General features: G+C 42.9%; 1 protein-coding gene across 6 annotated transcripts in view; it reads left to right on the top strand.

The window, feature by feature from the left end:
• CEP112 (centrosomal protein 112) overlaps nt 1–14,083 on the top strand; it is a 516,630-nt gene extending 502,547 nt beyond the window's left edge. For all 6 annotated transcript variants that reach the window (XM_062174820.1, XM_062174816.1, XM_062174818.1 and 3 more), the window contains 3 exons: nt 9,236–9,337; nt 12,849–12,913; nt 13,707–14,083. In XM_062174820.1, coding sequence (XP_062030804.1) covers nt 9,236–9,337; nt 12,849–12,913; nt 13,707–13,710 — 171 coding nt within the window. In that variant the 3' untranslated portion in view covers nt 13,711–14,083. The remainder of the gene's footprint in view (nt 1–9,235; nt 9,338–12,848; nt 12,914–13,706) is intronic.
• Nucleotides 14,084–20,643: the final 6,560 nt, after the last annotated feature.

Raw genomic sequence — 20,643 nt, 5'->3', positions numbered from 1 at the left:
GCTCTTACTTCTGGGCCTGCTGTGTGCTGGACTGTTGTGTAGCCAGTGTTGGGGGCGGGGTGCCAGTGTGGGCAGCAGGAACAGAGGGAGAGCAGTGTGCTCTGCGGGCGATGGTGTGCGGGAGTCTGTGTCACTCCCAACACAGCCTGGGTCAGAGAGACAGAGAGAAACAGCAGCGGGAGTCCTGAGTGTCTTTCCTGCCCTTTTATCTTTTCCCCATGTGACAGATTTAGCCAAATCCTTCACTCACTGGACCTTAATATGTGTGCTTATTTGAGGAATCTGTGGGAGTTTTATTTTAGGTCAGTATGTGCATCGTGTTTGTGTAGATTATTTTCAATAAGTTTTATATATAAATCCTTAGTGGGTGAAAATTTTAAGCCAATGGGAAAGTTTGGGGATTTCTCTGGGACCAGTTGCTGTTGTTGTTACTGGTGTCACTATGGGGGTGGGGGTGGGGGAAGGGGGATGTTTAGCCAAAGCAGTTAACTCACTGGCTTCCCACAGTGGAGTGCCTGGATCCTATTCCAGCTCTGGCTCCCAGTTCCACATTCCTGCCATTATAAACTCAAAAAGGGCAGCAGGTAATGGCTTAAAGAATTGGGTCACCGTCACCATGTGGGAGACCTGGATTGAGTGCTAAGTGTCCAGTTCCTGACTTTGGCCCAGAGTGGGCCATTGCAGGCATTGGGGGAGTGAATCAACGTATAAGAGAGTACTCGTTCTCTCTCTCTCTCTTTCTCTTTCTCTTTTTCAAACTCTCTCTCAATCTCTTTCTCTCTACCTCTCCCTCCCTCTCTCTCTCTCTTTCTCTAATAAAAGGAATTTTTTAAAGATATATTTATTTATTTAAAAGGCAGAGTTACAGAGAGGCAGAGGCAGAGAGAGAGAGAGGACTTCCATCCGCTGGTTCACTCCCCAGATGGCTAAAACAGCTGGAGCTGCACCCATCCAAAGCCAGGAACCAGGAGTTTCTTCTAGGTCTCCCAGGCAGACACATCTTTCACTGCTTTCCCAGGCCACAGCAGAGAGATGGACTGAAAGTGGAGCAGCCAGCACTGGAACCCGTGCCGGCACTGCAGGCAGCGGCTTTACTCAATACACCACAGCGCCGGCCCAGAAATTTATTTTGAAGATCAGTGAGTAGATGGACGCCTAAAAGGACAATAGTCACACAACTCACACCCGTGCCTCGGCCACATTACGCTGGGGAGAGGAGATGAGTGTGTGATAGACTGCTCTCATAGCTGTGGCTGTGATGTCCTTTTTCTTTTGGAGTGGGAAAACACCTTTAGCACTTGGAAGGGTCATTTCCTTCTGTAGAGCGTGATGGACAAGAACCTGTGCTTGAAGAGCCGGACTACGTGGGTTCAAATCGTGGTTCACTTCCCTTTGCCTGCCTCTTGTGGCCATCAGAAGGAGTAAATGCAGCTGAAGCACTGGGAACAGAAGGCACTCGATAAATGTTCACCAGTAGCAACAGTGTTAACCTCATGAATAGGATAAAAATATTTTGGTTAAAGTTTTCCATGACTTTATTAAAGTAACAAGAGTCTGCTTGATATAATGGTATTTTTAGTTCAGGATCTGCGTGTAAGGATTTAGAGTAGTAATATTTTCCTGACTGAAAGTCTCACTCAAAAGTCAGGTAATCTCAGATTTTCCAGGGACTTTTTTAAAAGTTCGCTCAAATTCACTGAAATCATAAAAACAAAGAATAAAGGAGCAGACACGAATTAGAAGGGCCTGGGTCCTCAGTGAAAGTTGGAGAAAGTAGCATGCTGAATTTAAAAAGTCTTGGAGGGGATAGTGGTGATCAAGAGCAACACTGGACACACATGATCTGTGTCTGTGGCCTCCCAGTAGAGGTTGAGAAGCAAGTCGGGAGAAGCCGTGATCGTGAACCAAGGGGCCTAAGTACTTGGTCATGGCTTCCAGTGTACCTGAAGTCAGAGCTAGACAGACCCTCAGAGCAAAGAAAATCATAGATTGGGACCAAGGGTATTGAAGACAACAAAATCAAGTCATGGCTGCGGCATGACCCCATCTTATTCCTCCTTCCTCAACACTCTGCAAACGGCTGGTTCTATTCAAATAAGAAGTGTAATTTTTTTAAGAAAAAGGAGCTAGCATAAGATCTTTGCTAAATTAGAAGAGAGAGAGAAGGCAAGAATGTAAGCAAAGAGCATATAGCAAATGGAAAATTACTCAAGAAAAGGGGAAAATTCAGACAATTACAGTTCTTTATAACAAACTGTTCTTAACAGTGTCAAAGCACTTACAAAACACATTGATATATTCTCTTTCAAGAAAAGTGATGGATAAATTCCTCGGATTAATTTAACCTAGGCTGTCAAAGATCTCTAGACGAAAATGATAAAGCACTAAATTTAGAAATAAATATAAGAAGACATTTTGAATGAAAAAAGTCTTCCATGTTCATGAATTGGAAGGATCAGAACATTAAAATGTCCATACTAACAAAAGCAATTTACAGATTCAATGCAATTCCGATCAAAATACCAATGACATTCTTCATAGATCTAAAGATGATAAAATCATATAGAAACACAAGAGACTCCAAATAGCTAAAGCAATCTTATACAACAAAAACAAGACCAGAGGCATCACAATACCTGATTTCAAGACTTTCTGTAAGGCGGTTGTAATCAAAACCGCCTGGTACTGATACAAAAACAGATATGGAGACCAATGGAACAGCATAGAAACTCCAGATATCAATCCATGTATCTACAACCAACTTATCTTTGACAAATGAGCTAAAATCAATCCCTGGATCAAGGACAGTATCTTCAACAAATGGTGCTGGGGAAACTGGATCTCCATGTGCAGAAGTATGAAATTAGACCTGTACCTTACAGCTTACACAAAAATCCACTCAAAATGAATCAAAGACCTAAATCTATAATCTGATACCATCAAATTACTAGAAAGTCTACAAGATATTGGCATAGGCAAAGACTTATTGGAAAAGACCCAAGAAGCACAGGTAATCCTAAATCCAAAACTGACAAATGGGATTACATCAAGCTGAGAAGCTTCTGCACTGCAAAAGAAACACTCAGCAAAGTGAAGAGGTGATTGACAGAATGGGAGAAAATATTTGCAAACTATGCAACTGATTAAGGGTTAACATCCAGAATCTATAAAGAGCTCAAGAAACTCAACAATGACAAAACAAACAATCAGTTAAGAAATGGGCAAAGGACTTGAACAGGCATATTTGAAGAGAAGAAATTCAAATGGCCAACAGACACTTCAAAAAAGGATCAGAATCACTAGACCTCAGGGAAATGTAAGTCAAAACAATGGTGAGGTTTCACCTCACTCCAGTTAGAATGGTTTTCATACAGAAATAAATAAATAATAAGTGCTGGCAAGGATGTGGGGGAAAAGGAGCCCTGTCCCACTGTTGGTGGGAGTGTAAACTGGAGCAGCCACTATGCAAGTCAGTATGGTGGTACCTCAGAAATCTGGCCAGCCATCTCACTCTTGAGAATTTACCCAAACCAAAAGAAATCAGCATCTGAAAGAGTTATCTGTACCCCTATGTTCATTGCAGCACAATTCACAGTAGCTTAGATATGGAATCAACCCACATGTACATCAACTGTTGACTGGATAAAGAAATTATGGTATATATACACTATGGAGTACTACTCAGCTGTAAAAAAAAAAAGAAAAGAAAGCTTGTCTTTTTTTGCAGCAAGATGGATTCGACTGGAAACCATTTTTTAGTAAATTAGCCAGTCCCAAAAAGACAGACATCATATGTTTCCCTGATCTGAGGTAACTAATAGAGCACCTAAAATGTAATGTATTGGAGTGAAATGGAAATTTTGAGATTCAATGATTGTTTACAGCCTGTCTCTTCTGTTGAGGAACAGTGTTTTTGGTTTTTTTCCTCTTCATATTATTTGTTGTACTCTTTTACTTAGTGTAGGGTTAACTGTACAATCATTAAGTAAACTGAAAATAGATCTTTGTAAAAATTAAGAGTAGGCATGGGAATTTACACAAGGGAAGTGAAATCAGCTTATGAAAGAGTTCTCTGCTCCCCTATGTTTATTGCAGCTCAGTTCACAATAGCTAAGACATGGAATCAACCCAAACGCCCATCAACTGAAGACTGGATAAAGAAATTATGGGATATGTACACTATGGAATACTACACAGCAGTAAAAAAAATAAATGAAGGCCATTTATAACAAAATGAATTAATCTGGAAAACATTATATTTAGTGAAATAAGCCAAGGGCTGGCACTGTGCCATAGCAGGTAAAGTTGCTACCTGCAGGGCCAGTGTCACATATGGGCACCGGTTTGAGTCCTGGCTGCTCCTCTTTCGAACTAGCTCTCTGCTATGGCCTGGGAAAGCATTAGAAGATGGCCCAAGTCCTTGGGCCTCTGTACTAGTATGGGAGACCCAGAAGAAACGTCTGGCTCCTGGCTTCGGATTGGCACAGCTCCTGCTGTTGTGGTCATCTGGGTGGGTAGTGAACCAGTAAATGGAAGACCTCTCTCTCTGCCTCTGCCTCTTTGTAACTCTGCCTTTCAGATAAATAAATAAATCCTTTTAAAAGGTGGGGGGCAGGGGAGGTTACAACAGAGTGTTCTGGAAACACAGCTGTCTTAAGCATCAAAAATACAGATTTTTTTTTAAAAAGTCCCAAAGGAATAAATACCATATGTTCTCCTTAACTTGTGGTAACTATCAGAGCACCTAAAAGGCAGTCTTTAGAAGTGAAATTGACACTTTGATAAGCAATGACTTGAACAGCCCTTGTCTTGATTGTCAAGGAATAGTTTTTTTTTATACTATTTGTTGAACTCTTCACTTAACATATGTTTATAAAATCAATTGAAAATAGATTTCAATAAAAAAATAAGAGTGGGAATAAGAGAGGGAGGAGGAAGAAGGGTGAGAGCACAGTGGGAAGAATCACCATGTTCCTAAAGTTGTAATTATGAAGTTTTTAACTATAAAGCTGTATAGTTCTGCATAAATTCCTACAGACTTACTTCTAAGGGTACAGTTTAAAAACTTGCCACAGGGCCCCAAATCCCCTTAAGCTGGATGGTAAAAATACCATCTTAAGTGTTAAAGAGATAATATAAATAGGATCAAGTCTGGTAATAATAATAGATGAATTAAAAAGGAGTAAACACTCCAACATGGGAAGCAGTCACACAGCAGACTCAGAATAGCACTGTGACCTCAGAATCAACCCTTAAGGCATTCTGGTCTGGCTTAAAAGCCCATGAGAGCATTTCAGGCATGGAAAGCCAAGACACAGTGGCAAAAAATACCCTACATGAAGGACCTCAGTGGGTGAGACCCCAGTGGAAAGAAGTAGTCATCAAAAGAAGAAGGTACTTTTCTTTGAAGAGAAGAGAGAACTTCCACTTTTCTTATGACCTTGTCTAAATAATGACAGAGTTTGTGGATTCAACAAAACAGCCTAGGCAGCTCATGTCAAGAGCCTGGGATAATCACTGACGTCATGCATAAGAATGTTAATTGTTAAATTAACAACAAGAGTCACTGTGCACTAACTTCCCATGCAGGACCTCTGTCCTCAAAGAGTTATAATTATGTCTAAGTGCTCACAAAAAATGTATCATTCTTGGGTGCTTCTTTAAAGTTAATTAAGTTTCTATATAAAAAAGTAAAATTAACTTCAAGATGCAGTGATTTTGAACAGCCTTTTGTCTCAAATGTTCAAGAACAGTTTTTTCTTTTTTTGTGCAAATTGTTGAACTGTTTACTTAGTATAGAGTGGGTCTTCTGTGTATAAAGTTAATCAAAAATGGATCTTAGTGGAGAATGAGACTAGAAATGGGAGAGGGAGGAGAGAAGTGGGAGAGGGGGTGGGAGGGTGGGTATGATGGAAAGAATCACTATATTCCTAAAGTTGTACTTGGGAAATACTTGAAGTTTGTATTCTTTAAGTAAAAGGTTTTTTTTGGGGGTGGGAAATTTTTTAAAAAAATAATGTTATAAAAATTAAGAGTGGGAATATGAGGAGGAGGAGGAAAAGGAGTTGGAGCTTGAGTGGGAGGGAGATTAGGGTAGGAAGTATCACTATATTCCTAAATCTATATATGAAATACATAAAACTTGTGTAACTTAAATGAAATTTTAAAAACAATAAAAATAAAATATTAAAAAAGAGAACTGTTAGGGAAGAATGAATAAGAAGAAAAAAGAGATGTGTTCAAAGATGGTAAGTCACCAGAGAGATGGAAAATTATCTCTCAGAGCTTAGGAGAAAATGGTAGATAAAAATCAAAAGATTACAGGGATTGAAACTATATTAAAGAAGACAAAAATATAAATATCAGAACTGAAAAAAAAATAAATATGGAAGTCAGACCACAGGAAATCATACAAAATTAAATAAAAATATGAAATAAGAAAGCAAAAGTAATAATAGAGAAAATTGTAATTGTGGGATATTGTCAAAGAATCAGTACATGCAAAATCTATGTTCCTAATGTGTATGTGTCTGTATTAGAATACAAATAATTTTAATAAAGGAAAATTTTATTCAAATAATAGGATTTAAAGATAGAAATGAGCTTTACACAGTGTCTCAGAAAAATTGATATAGAATAATTAATACCAAACATTTCCCGTTGAAGTTATTGATTCAAGGGAAAAGAAAATCATATGGGCATCCAAGAAGAGAAATAAAGTCATATTCTACATGGGAAAAATGCAGCCTTACCACAGACTTCACCATAGTAATATGCAATGCCAGAAAACATTAGAGAAATTTCTACAAAACTCTGAGAGAACAAAATAGAATTAAAGCATTTTTATACCCAGCCAAGTTGTCATTCGGATATATAGGCAAACATTCTTAACAGACAAGAATGGAAGAAATAGGCAAAAGAGTAAAAGTCCTTTTTACATAAGCAGAAGTTCAAAATTTCAAAGGCATGGATGAGTATTGTGGGACCACAATTTAAGCTGCTGCTTGGAACACCTGCTTCCCATATCAGAGTGTGTGTTTGAGTCCTGGCTCTTATCCTTCTGATCTAGCTTCCTGCTGACGTTCCTGGGAGACAGCAAATGATGGCTGAAGGGCTTAGGCCCCTGTCACCCACATGGGAGACCTGGACTGAGTTCTAGGCTCCCTGTGTTGACCTGATCCAGCCCTGGCTATTGCTGGCATTTGAGGAGTCAACCAGTGAATAGAAGGAAGTCTCTCTCTCTCTTTCTGTCTCTTTCTCTCTCTCTCTCTCTACCCCAACCCACCTGTTGCTTTGCCTTTCAAGTAAATGAAAAATAAATAAATAAATAAACATTTTAAACATTTCAGAACCAATTTGTTGAGTGAAAGAAAACAAACGTTTAAGGGGCCAGCATTGTGGTGTAATGGGTTAAGCCACTGTTTGCCCTTATAGGAGTATTGATTTGAGTCTTGACTGCTCTGCATATTATCCAGTTTCCTGCCAATGTGCCTGGCAAAGCAACAGATGATGGCCTAAGAGCTTGGTTCCCTGCCACCCATGTGGGAGACCACAGTGGAGTTTCTCGCTCTTAGCTTTGGCCTCACCTAGACATGGCTATTGAGGTCATTTGGGGAGTGAAACAGCAGATGGAAGATCTCTCTTTTGCTCACTTGTTCACTCTGCCACTCTGCCTTTCAAATAAATAAATCTTTAGAAAAAATAAAAGTCAATATATAGCCTGTGGTCTAGTTTATAAAATGCATGTATTTTCCTTTGTGTTTGCCTTTTTGGGTTAGATAACAGATGCAACTCTTAAAAGTAAGTCCAAGAGGAAGAGGTGAGAAAAATCTTCAGATATGAGATAAAAAATATTTTATCATCTAAGATGTTGCATCAGTGGGAAAGATCATTTTTCACTATTTCCTTTTTTTGTTTATGTAAAAAATCATATCAAAACAGCATTTTGCAAAAATTGAAACCATATATTCTAGAACAGTTGCCATGGGACTTTCGTAGGTCATAAAATGAATTGTTAGAACACATTTCTCTATTCCGTTTAGTAAGAAAAGCTGGGACTTAAAGGCTAATGATTTTAAATCATCTTCATCAAGTGAAGTTCACCAAGTGCCGTCAGTTGTAAACAAAAGTATACGTCCTTATTTCCAGGTGTGTCTGATAAATTAGTTATTTGATTCACTCCTATTCAGGTTAATATCCAATTAAATCACATACAGCACACACAACAGATTTTGAAGTATTTCTTTTTAATTAGTTAGTTAAAGAAGTAGAGAGACAGATGGACAGAGCGCCAGTCTTCTGGCTTACTCCCCAGATGCCTGCCCCAGCCAGGACTAGGCTAGGTCAGAGCTGGAAGCCAGGAACTCAATCCAGGTCTCAATTGCTGGAATCAGGAGTGGAACTGTCACTGACCCCCAGGCACTCTGATGTACAGTGTAGGCATCACAAGTGGCCTCTTAACCATTGCACCAAATGCCTAGTCCTGGACTAATTCTTTCTAGAACATCTCAGATTAGGAGAAAGAGAAACATGAAGACATAGCTGGAGAAAGACGCCAGTGTGTACACTCACTCATGCCACACACATGCACAACTTCATCCTGCTCGAGCACCTCCCTCACTGACTTTAGCTTTTCGAGAGGTGGCAGAGATGGGCCACAAGCCTCTCCTTGACCAGCCCAGTGGTCATCAGCTGGTTGAGCATGGTCCTGTGATCTGGTGGCAAAGGGACCAGGGAAGCTGTCCCTGACCAAGGCTCTCCACCTGTCCACCTGTTGAGGGGTCCTGGAGAGAGAACTGTGCACTCTGCTTGTTCGTGTCTTCCGAATCACGTGACTCACATGAGCACCCCAGGTCCCTGCCAATTTGGGGGAATGTTTTCATCAAACCCGAGACCTGCTGTGAGTTGCCGCCCGGTCAAGGCTGCCGGGCTGGCAAGTGTTGGGCCTCCGCCGTGGATAGGACCCGGCAAGCAGCATTTTTCTTATCAGTTGAGGCCAATTGCATGGAAGTGAAGTGTTGTCGCAGGGACCGTCTCTCCACAGTCACAAGGTCAGGTTGGGTGGCCTTGGCTTTGCAGCTCTTTTCTCCGAATTCCACTGTGTTGTCTTATTTCTGATCATACATAGCAAACTGATCTTTTTGATGCATAGTAGGTACTTTCCTGGATTTCTTGAATTCAGAACAATCATTTCTGTGGTGAAAATGATAATCTTTCTCTTTTTTTCCATTTTTAGATAACTTACATCCGACAAGAATATGAAACAAAATTCAAAGGGTTGATGCCAGCGTCTCTAAGACAGGAACTTGAAGACACCATTTCCTCCCTGAAATCACAGGTGATTATAGAATCAGGACATTTCTCGGGGATTTAGGTGAAGTGCATCTCCTGAAAAGAAACTTGCAAATAAATTTGATTTCTGAACTGATACCAGAAATCAACATGATGTCATAGGATAACCTACTCCCCAAGATTATTTTTGGTTTTTATTTTGTTTTAAATTTGTTTCTTACAAGTTTAAAACTCTGTAAGATTTTTTAAAAGCACCCTCAAAATTGAGAAGTTCAGTGATGGTGGCTTTTATTCACGTACAGTCCACTTCCCAATACAACTTCACCCTTTCACTCTGCTCCTAGATCGAAAATTCCATCACTTAGCACACTGCTGATCCCTCACTGTGTCAACGTACAGAGAAATCAAAAGCACGGTTAAGTTAGAAGCATTTTTTAAGATTTAGTTATTTATTAGAAAGGCAGAGTTAGAGAGAGGGAGAGAGAGAGAAGGAGAGAGAGAGATCTTTCATCTGCTGGTTCACAGATGGCCACAATGGCCATGGCTAAGCCAAGCCACAAGCAGGAACCAGGAGCTCCATCCGGGTCTCCCACATGGGTGGCAGGGACCAAGTACTTGGGCCATCATCTGCTTCCTCCCTAGGTGCATTAGCAGGGAGCTGAATCAAAAGTGGAGCAGAAGAGACTCAAGCCAGTGCTCTGATATGGGACGCCAGCAGTTTAACCCAGTGTGCTGCAATGCCAGCCCGTATTTTTAGTATCTTTTTAAAAAATATTTATGTATGTATGTATGTATTTGATGGCAGAGTGACAGAGAGTATTAGGAGCATTTTTGTCCTGGTGTATTATACGGTTGTGAGAGATAAGATATTTTAAGTTCGAGCTAAGATAATGACAAGGTATTCAATTAGGTTAAATATTATTTCTTCCTGAAGTGTGGTTTTCAATATAGTTTATAAAATACAATGTGAAAGATAAAATTCGGTTAGCTTTAGATACTTATTTAAAACTTCCAACATAAAGTTCTTTAAACTTCCATGTTTAATGTTTGCATGTGCCAATCTGAGAAAGAGCTCAGATACACCCACTTCCAATACACTGAGAAATTTAAGACAAGTGTTTTCCTGGAGAAGTTCCACAAGGGAAAGAATCTGTACTGTCTGTGCCAAGAACTGTGCCTGGCACACAGTAGGTGCTCAATAAATGCATTTACAAATAAAGTAAATGATACAGCTTGATGACATTCACACCAGCTATTTATAAGGTGTAAGATGAGAGGTGGAGCAAGTTTTAGCTGTTCCTTTTATATTCCCCTGAGCAAAAAGTCCCAGCTGCAAATGAAATGTTCGCTGAATCAGTGCTTGGGCTTTGGTCTGCCAGGCTTCTGTGGGCTCTTGTGGTGGCTCCAGGATATCAAAATAAGTGCAGGAGGAGAAAGAGTTAAGTCATGTTTGTTTACATGAACGATTCTCCTGGAGGGGTGGTTTGCCCATTAACTTTGGGGCCAGCTAGGCGGGAGCTGACACCCTCCTGGGGGTGGAGGGCAAAGGAGAAACCCGATACCCACCTGCAGGACTTCTGTTATCATTGGTATCTTTTCACTGTAATAAAAGCCACTGCAGCCCTTCCAACTAGATGTTGACCCGGAAAGAGAGTGCTGGCAGCTGCGCGGAGGAGTCACAGGCCACAGAGCCCAGCAGAGTTCGTTCGAAAGCACAGGTGCTGGTGTTTTTTTGAAAATTGTTGGGATTCCAGTTGCAAAGCAGGTTGGGGGAGGGGAGCAGAACAGTGCAACCCTTGCAACTGTCAAAATGATCAGTCCTCCTAGGGGTCCTTTGAGCAATCGGATAAAATTAAGACCAGCGTTGACAGTAGAAGTAAGTGAAACCCCGGGGACCACTTTGATAAGCACCCATCTAGGAAGACTGTGCTTTCCCCTCTTTCAAGCACATTTTTGGCGTTGCCAGCTGCACTCTCTTGCATAACTATGTTTCCGAATCAACCGTTGCCATGGTTTCAGTTCAGCCCACAGAGGCTGCGAGTAAACAACTCGGACCCAATGCACTGACTCTTGATTGCATTACACCGCCGTTCCTATAAGTTAGCCCCAAACGGTTTTTATTTGGTTGTATAACGTGCTTTGGAATTTACGCTTGATATAGTTATCTTTCATAGTGTAGAAATGTATGCTTCACAGTAATCAAATGCGTTATAAGGTTCTGATTTAAGGAAACATGCTAAGCAACCCAGTTTCCTCCGTGTACCCCCCAGCCCCCCAAGAATACAGGTACGAAGGGGTACCTGCTGTGGGCGCTGCCCTGGGAAGTGTCTGCACTCGTTTTAACCTTGAGAAGTAGCTGTCATCAACCCCATTTCACAGATGAGGCCTCAGGGGCTTCAGTGGCTATCCTAGAGCCAAAGAGGCTGGGCCAGGGATTGAGCCCAAGCTGGCCTTTCCCCAGGCTAAGCTCAGGCTCTTTCCACCAGAAAATGCTGTCTCTCTGACCTCAAGGGATCCCCCAGGATGGACTGAGGTTTCTAGAGAGCAGTGATTTTCTTTGCACTCATTCATTCATTCAACAGCTAGTGAATACCAGCTATACGCGCCACCCTGTAAAATAAACCAGGGGCACAGAGATGTGCAACAGGGTCATGCCCGTCCCACAAGAGCCTTTCCAATGTGCCAGAGAGAAAGGAGCCGAGGGAGCCTGATGCAGCGGGGGTAGGGCCAGCACAGAGCACAGGAACACAGAGCAGAGGCTCACTGAGAGATCTTCTACCTGCTGGTTCACAGATGGCCACAATGGCCATGGCTAAGCCAAGCCACAGCAAGGAGCCAGGAGCTCCATCTGGGTCTCCCACATGGGTGGCAGGGACCCAAGTACTTGGGCCTCCTCCGCTGCCTCCCTAGGTGCATTAGCAGGGAGCAAGGGGAAGAATTCAGTGGGAAGGGTGACATTTGAATGAACCGAAGAAGGTGAATCAGGAGACAGCCGAGCACTCCAAAGAAAGAGAATGCCTGTGCCAAAGGGCAACAGAATAAACACCGTGTTGCAGGAGAGTACTCAAAGCATTCGTAGGAGAGTGGAATTAAAGGTAAGTTGATTTGTGTGCAAAAAAATGTTGAAATCCATGCCTACAAAAGATCTCGAATGTTCATAGAAAATAATTAGTATGAAAAAACCTGCATGGATTTCAGGGTTTTTGCACCAAACTAAACTTATTTTTTAATTCCATTCTTCCTCGAATTTTTGGAAGGATTCTTGTGTAAGGTAGCCATGGTGGGACGGGAGCAGGGAGAGACGAAGCCACTGAAATAGCATGGCCAGGTCCACGGGGCTCAGTAATAAGGACTTTGAACTTGATTCCCTAGTCTGATGGATTTTCAGTAGGGAGGAGATGTGACCAGTTATAAAGAATATGACACAGATGTTCAACAAATCCTCTGTGTTTTCTTTAGGGAATTGTCTGAATTTAAATAAAATCCTACCATACTGTTTGTGCCATGTTGACATGTAAGCCATGTTCACCTGTTCTCACACAAAGTGTCATTTCTAGGTTAACTTTCTGCAAAAGAGAGCGTCCATCCTTCAAGAAGAACTGACGACATACCAAGGCAGAAGGTATGGCAGGGTGCCCCTGTGTTCATTTGTGTTGTTTGCACCCGAAAGTCCCCTGGGTTGACATCTGAGTCTTAACACTGGGAGACATAACAGCAGTTTGGGCAAAAAGACTTGTTCGTAGTAAGCAGCCTGTCTTTGAGACGTCACCTGCGTCTTTTCATCACACGGCTTCGCCAGCACCATCAGAACTGAGATGCGAGAAAGGGAGGGAGCTGGCAGGCGCAGGCCTCACCAGGGTAATCACAACAAAACATTGTCCAGAAGCCCAGTTGCATGGCTAAGGATACCCTGTCTTCTTTTAAGACACTGGAATGATTCAATTCTTGGTCTAATAGCTCACATCTTCAAAGCGCCCGAACCCCTGGGGGTTTGGCGCTGCGGCCAGTATAAGTCAACTGCTCAACGATGTCGCAATGCTCACAGGACTGGAGGGCCCCCAGTGTGCATTTCTTAGGGATGCAGAAGACCTTTTTTAGTAAAAGGTTCCCAGCGGTGTCACTGACATGGATTGCATTCACCTGCTCCAGTTCAAACTTCCTTGTAGTGCCCTGAGAGACTGAGTCATTTACTTGGCATCGAATTAAAAGGAAAGAGCTTGTAAATCATTTACTTTTCAAAAGATGCAGTTTGCTTGGTATAGATAAGATTTGATCCATTATAGGCATAAATGATGAGATTTTGATTTCAAATATCTTTTTAACCTTCTCTAACTTTTCCAGAATGTGAACACATTTGATAGCCAACTGACACATTAAACCTAGGAGAAGCCGTAACCGAGGTTTCTCTTTTTCAGGTAACCGCACGGGAGAAGGTAGAGTTGCAGTTACCTGGGCTGCACTGTGGACGCCTTCTGGCAGGTTTGAAGATTTGGATATCGTAAAGTAAACTGTGAGATCAGTGGCATTTTTTAATACTTACTGTAATTAAGATCATAAAAACATACATCATCCACACACTAATGAGCTGGGTTTTTTGTGTGTCTACCTAAATCAATTTGTAAACATTCCTTTATTTGATTTCCACATTTGTTGCATTCAGGTGTGTGCTGAGAATTGCTTATCTTGGGAAAAGTCATGATTTCTGATGGTATACCTTGTTCATGCTTTTGCATAGAATTTTACAGGTTGCATATGGTCAAAATCACGTTTGCAGTATCACATCCCACATTTAAACCAGTTTATCTTGTTTTCATGTTCATGTTCATATATTATTAAAATATTATTTTGTACTTACCAGTTTTATTTCTACTTTTTGTCATACCTCATTTGCTAAAACCGTTGTGATGTATACATGGTACTTTTCCCTAGCAAGTCCTGACAACGTCCAGTTGTACTTTGGGGAAGATACCGATGTCGAAGATCAAATCCACAACTAGTGCATGAAATGGGTGTTTAGAATAAAACCGCTGGGTCGTTGGATACCGGTCCAAACACGGTCTTACTGGTTTCCAGTCTGCTCTGGACACTCCAGAGGTGGCACTGGTGGAAGTGCTTGGTGTGGCGGCTGTGGTTTGACGGCTACGTTCTCGATCTCTCTTGTTACGGTGGTGGTTTTCATGGTGGTGTCTATCAGTCGGTGATCCTTAAGAAAGCCTGAGAGTGGAGGGTCATGGTGTAAGGACAGAAGCGTGCTTTAACCGACTCGGTTTTCTGTTGCTCCTGGGGAGGGATGTCTGGGGCCGGCTCCCTCCCCCAAGCCAAATGCCGATGGGCAGTTCTGTGCTGATGGGTCAGCCCCACTTGCCTAGACTTGGAGCTGCCCCAGTGGATGCTCCAGATTCTTCTGATGGTGTTGTGGTGTGTGCCACGGGCGTCACGAGAGATTCTAAAAAATCTGCTCCGTGGGCGGGACCGCAATCAGCTGGCTTACTGTAAAATGAAAGTTTATTTATACTTTTTCCAAATTCTTTTCTCTTTCCCACACCCATGTCTGTTTGCTGCCCGAGGATTAATTGCCCTTCTCTGTATTGTGACTGAGGCCTGGAGGTGATAAGGAAGTAGCAGGTTTTACAGCCATTTCCAGAGCCAGGTCCTGCAGGGGGAGGCCTGGCTTGCGTGTGCTAAGCGGTGTCTGCGTCTGCGGGGCCACCTTGCTCCTGGAAGCTCACCCTGACCTCCTCCGGGACTAAGTCTCTGCCCTTCCAAAGATAAGGCTTTTCCTGCATAGGCAATGTGCCATAGCACTGCCTCCGAGAATATTCAGTAAAAAGCAGAATCGTAGCCGATGCTATTATAGCCACCCGACAAACGGGGACAGTTGGTACTTAGACGATGATTTAGTGCTTGGAAAGGAAAGATTAAGGCTACATGATTAATGTTAAGTACTTCTGTAGAGACCAGGAAAAACAGGTTAAAGCTCAACAGATTGCATTAGTAACGTGAACACACGTCGTGAATCGTGTTGTATGCTGGAATTGGAACGCTCCCACCCAGGAGTATTTGTTTGCCATGAGTAAACATCAGTAGGTGTTTTGGGAAGTTGCCTGCTATTCTTTCTTCCCCTTATTCCAAGGGTTGTGAAATTACAAACACTGGTGAACCTTTGACATTGCCCGGATCCTGGTTCCCTTCTGAACTGTGCCATGGATGTCTGGGAGTAAGCGAAATGAAACTTTTTGGTCAGTTTGATTGGGTGAGATAGGAAGGTGTGGCTGACACTCAGGTTTTTATGAACATTCTCTGATAAAGGAAGAGCAAGAAAAATTGCATTTGGCATGTTAAAAAATTCCTAACTGTGCTGAGCCCTGCGTGTATAAATGGCTACTGGGAGAAACAGCATGGGCTCGGGAGATAAATTATAAACACTGTGCCTTATTATAAAATCATCTAAGATTCCATACGTTCTTTTATCTGGTGAAAGATCAATTGTTCATCACAAGTTTCTAATTTAGTTACATCTCCAGTTATTATCAGCTGCTGTACCTGAGCCGTCCACCTGTGCTTTTTCATCCTTGGGCATGGAACCGTCAACAGGTAGCGGCTGATAAAGCATTTGGAAAAAGCCAAGCAGAAGGAAAGCTGTGGGATCACGGGGTTCCTGATGAGTGTTATTATCCGGGAGTCAAGGAAGAGGGGAGTTCAAAGGAGAGTTAGCTGGCGGGTCACCTGCCTTCTTAGTTTCAGGCCCCCATTTCTGTGTCACCAAGCAGGGGTCTGACCTCTGATTTTGCAATCTCCTCAACCATCCAGGGCCACAGTGGAGCAAAGGAAATGGAAGGTGGAGACAGAAGGGAGCGGGAATGGAGACTCACTCCATGGATTGTACAAAAGAAGTGGCCAGGACGCAAGGGAAATGGTTCAGCGTGGAACCCTGCCCTCTAATGCCCCACGTTAACCGTGGTTTCTCCAGGAGCGGGCATATGCTTTTAGTGGCCAGCAACCTCATTAAGGGAATCCACAGACAAAGTGCAGAGAGAGGAAACTGTGAGCTTGAATTAACAATTAACAGCTCCGTCTTATTGAAGTGCATCACCATCCATAAAAGGCAGTGGGGTTTTAGCTTTCTTTCTAAGAGGAAGAAGGAAAGGTAAAACATCAAAAATGGTGGGAGAAAAGTTTCAGAACACAAGGTCATTTTAATTCATAGTTTCCTTAAAAGAACCATTTCTTCTGAGCTTTCATATTTTGTTCAGAAAGGTCGTCTCTTTTAAGCCTTGTCATTAAAGACAGTTTGCTCTTTAAAGTGAATTATCAAAGGCTATAGAAATTGCAAGTTACTGAAACTAAAATGCATGATCAATTTTAAGTCTGCTAACTAAAGCTTACTTAAAATTGGATGTGCTTTTGTCCTGGCAGCCTCTTTGATAAAACCAGAAAAAGATACATGGTTGGTCAATTCAAAGTAGGGAAAGGAGATAATTAGATGAAACTTTTTTTCAACTATTGAAGTGGTTCTTAGCTTTGGAGACTTGATTAGGAAGCTGTGGCATGGGCTATAATGGTATTTGAAAAGTAAAAATTGGATACCCCAGATCTTGACCCAGTTGGCATTAACATTGTTTTAAAAACAGAACCCAACTAGAGATAATATCCTTTACTCCTCACATGGAGGAAGAGACATGGAAGCTGTGACACAGACTGGGGGAACTTGGAAGTCTGGACCCCTCACGAAGACCTGATTCAATAGAGGAGGTGTTCCTCCAGCATTCTGGTCCTCAGAAAGATTTCTATAGGGCCACCAGTTTAAAACTGAAGAGCCAAGATGCTGCTATAGATCTGCGGTTTGGGGGAAGGTTGGTCCAGACTTCAGGCCAATATTCTAATTTCCTCCATAGGAATGTACCACTTTAGACAGGTCTCATGGAGAATGATTGGTTGGACACAAGGACATTGTCACGGAACAGAAAGAAAGGGCCGCCTGCTGAGAAACCTGGTATTTTTAATTAGCTAAAGTTGTGATTACATGAGTGGGAAAGCCATTTTGTCCATATCCATTTGGTTTAACCAGAAAGGAAATTAGTTCCTTGTTTCCTTAGGCAGTTCTCTGCTTCTCTCGATCTCCCTTTTCTAATCTATAACGTGAAGAGGTAGAACTAGACCTGTATTTCCCCAACTGTGACACTTCAGTCCCCCCTCTCAGCATTTCTCTAACTTGTATCACATCAAGCCCTATTCCTGTGGTTGCTTCAAAGTATGAAAGAACTTCACAAAGCTCATGGAAAGTGGAATTTTAAAATAAGTTTATTTTGGTGCAGAACATTTTTGAAATCCACGCATGCAAGTATTCAGATGTCGGATTTAGGAAATGTGGCAAGCCATATCTATGGTCTCATTTATATCACTCACCCAGTCCCCGTTCATTTAATGAGCAGTACTGTTTGCCAATTGCATGCTGAACAGTACTTTTGTGACCTCAAAACTTAATGGCTTAAATAATCATTATAAAACAGTAATTTATTATCCTCTGTCTTGGTGTTGAGGGTTGACTGGGTTCAGCGGGGCTGCTGTCACTTGGGTTTCATGCAGGTACAGCCAGATGTTGGCTGGGATGCCAGTCACGGCACACAAGTGCTCCAGCCCACAATGGCCCCCTCCCATGGTGGGCCCCTGATGCTGTGTGTTGGGTGGAGCATGGCAGCCTTGTGGAGCCCTAGAGAGCAGTCCCAGCAATAGATCAGACATGGAAACCATGAACCCCAGGAGGCTCAGGCCCGGATCTGGCACAGTGTCACTTCTACCGTACTCTGTCAAAGACTGAGCCCACCCAGAGGCAAGAGTAGAAGACATGGACCCCAGCGAAGTCCAAGCCTCTTTGGCCATCTTACTTTGCCATGCCCTTTGGTAAAGAGACCTGTTTGACTTCCTTTGAGCTGGAGCTTCCTAAGGTGATTTGGTCCATGAAGCAGTTTTTCTGTGGCTCACATATTTTGTTATAGAGTTGTATGCCATACTGATGAAAGATGCCCAAACCTAAGTGATTGCTTTAAAATCCCTTCCTATTCAAAAGTCCTGTTCATCTATATTGTATTTCTACAATCACAGGTTAAACTGGGGATTTAGGAACACTCTTTGAAAGCCTTGAGCTAGGAATACTCATGTTTAACGTGATTCTTCCAAGAGATGGGAGCAACCATAGTTGAATTTTTTTTTTTTTCAGCTCTTCTGTGTTTGGGGCTTGGTATGCACTGTTTATTGTAATTATCTTAGCAAGTGTATTATTATAAAGGTCCACCAAAACCCACACCCAGTGCTTAAGATGGTTTTCCTTCTTTCGTGGAACTACCAGGTGCATGGAAGGGTGCGGACTTGGTGAGCCGGGGAGGGGAATCTCCTGAACCACAGAACACTTAGAAACAACTCAACTAAGTAGAGCGCAATCATCGAGATAAACAATGCATCAGCCTCCTAACTGCCCGGTTAGCCTTCTCCCATTGCAGAGCGTTCTCTCCTTACGCCGCTTCGCCCCTCTCTGCTGTCTCACTCTTCTCGGCCCCAACCTGGGTCAGTGGGGGGAGGCAAACAGGGAAGAAGCCAAGGCTTCCTCTGCCGCCTCCCCCGAAGCTGCGCATCACTGAAGACTGAGCCACGCGGTGCTCCACATGTGTTTTGAAAACGTGGAAACGACGGGTTTGACTAGAGTTCAGCTCTCTGTTCAGCAAGCAGAGCCCCACAGTTCGGGGGTGAAAGGAAAACAGAAAAGATAACAATTTCCTTAGAGGGGATACAAGGGGACTTCCGAAAGCTCATGCAAAATAGGATTTATTTTGGCACCAACCAAAAAAAATTGAAATCCATGCATAGTTTTTTCACAATACATGCTTTCCATGAACTTTTTGAAGACCTCTCATGGTTTCTTAACAGGATGATGGGTTCGCAGGGTCCTGAGAATCTCGCACTTCTTAAAGAAATAGCTTGAGGCCCACTGAGATTTCTCCCAACTGTGGTTTGCCTTCCCCAGCTTTGGGCCATGGAGGTGACGGTGAAGCTGCCATTGCACTGACACCAGCCCGCAGGCTGCTGCCCCAGGTGTCTGGAACCTGGGTTCCACTTCAGTCCCCCTGCAAGGCGCAACCCCGTGTGAAATCCTTTTCAGAACCGATCATTTGGCCCATCACGTAGCATTGTGTTTGTAATAAAAATATTTATCCAAGCCAGCCACAGCGGCAACGTGCAGCCCGGCCGGAGCTGCCTTATCGTGTCTCCACCTGCTCCTTGTGAGTTAAGGATCTGGGAGCAGTTTTCTGCCTAGAGTGATGTTTCTTACAGTGCGAGGGAACCTTCCTCTGACTGAGTTCCCACTTGTGTTATCTGATCTCCTTCTTCGGTATTTTTTATTTATGCATCTGGGCATGTGAAGTTGGAAGCTGCAGGAATGTAAACTGGGTGGATTAAGTGTTTTCTTTTAAAATCCACTCTCTTATCTTATTTGGAGAGTGAGTGTGTGTGTGTGTGTAATGGTAAATCCATACACCTTCAAAGGCAAATCCATACATCTTTTCTTTATAGTGCCGCAAATATTTTTTTTAAATAGGCCAATTAAGATAGCAAACCTAAGCAGGCCTCCTACTGCTGGCCCCTGCTGTTAGGGACTTTGCCTAAAACCATATCATGTTCACTCTCTCTGCCTTTTGATTGGTAGAGGAGAAAGACTAATTGGCCCCATCTCCATCTCACATTGCAATTATTGTTCTCCCTTTGATAACCACCTCTAACGGTTGAGGATTTCTACTCCACACAAACTGTAGATTCAGCCCAACTCTTCAAGCCTTGAGTAAATTTGCTCAAGAATGAAATATTCTGCAGACCTCCGCTGAGCGCCTGGTCTGTCCCATTCAAGGACGAGGAAGACAGTGGAACCCACTCCTTGCCCACGAAGAGCTGGCTACCCAAGAGGAAAGCTCAAACCCCCACGGAAAGGGGGGCTGCTAATACAAAGAGAGCGTGGCCTTTGTCTAAGACGAACCACAGCTACTGGGAGAACGCCAAGAAAGCAGCGGCATTTGAAATCTAGTCTTGTAGGGTGAGGTGATACTGGAGCTGGAGATTGGGATAGGAATGGGATTTCACTTGGTAGAAATGCGGGAAGGGGGCCGGCGCCGTGGCTCACTTGGCTAATCCACCTGTGGCGCCGGCACCCCAGGTTCTAGTCCAAGTTGGGGCACGGGTACTAGTCCCAGTTGCTCCTCTTCCATTCCATCTCTCTGCTGTGGCCTGGGAGGGCAGCGGAGGATGGCCCAAGTGCTTGGGCCCTGCACCTGCATGGGAGACCAGGAGAAGCACCTGGCTCCTGGC

The sequence above is a fragment of the Lepus europaeus genome, chromosome 18 (genome assembly GCF_033115175.1).
Source record: "Lepus europaeus isolate LE1 chromosome 18, mLepTim1.pri, whole genome shotgun sequence".
In the NCBI taxonomy this organism is placed as follows: Eukaryota; Metazoa; Chordata; class Mammalia; order Lagomorpha; family Leporidae; genus Lepus; species Lepus europaeus.
Note: the sequence above shows the minus strand (reverse complement) of the source record. Positions and strands in the feature narration are given on the sequence as shown.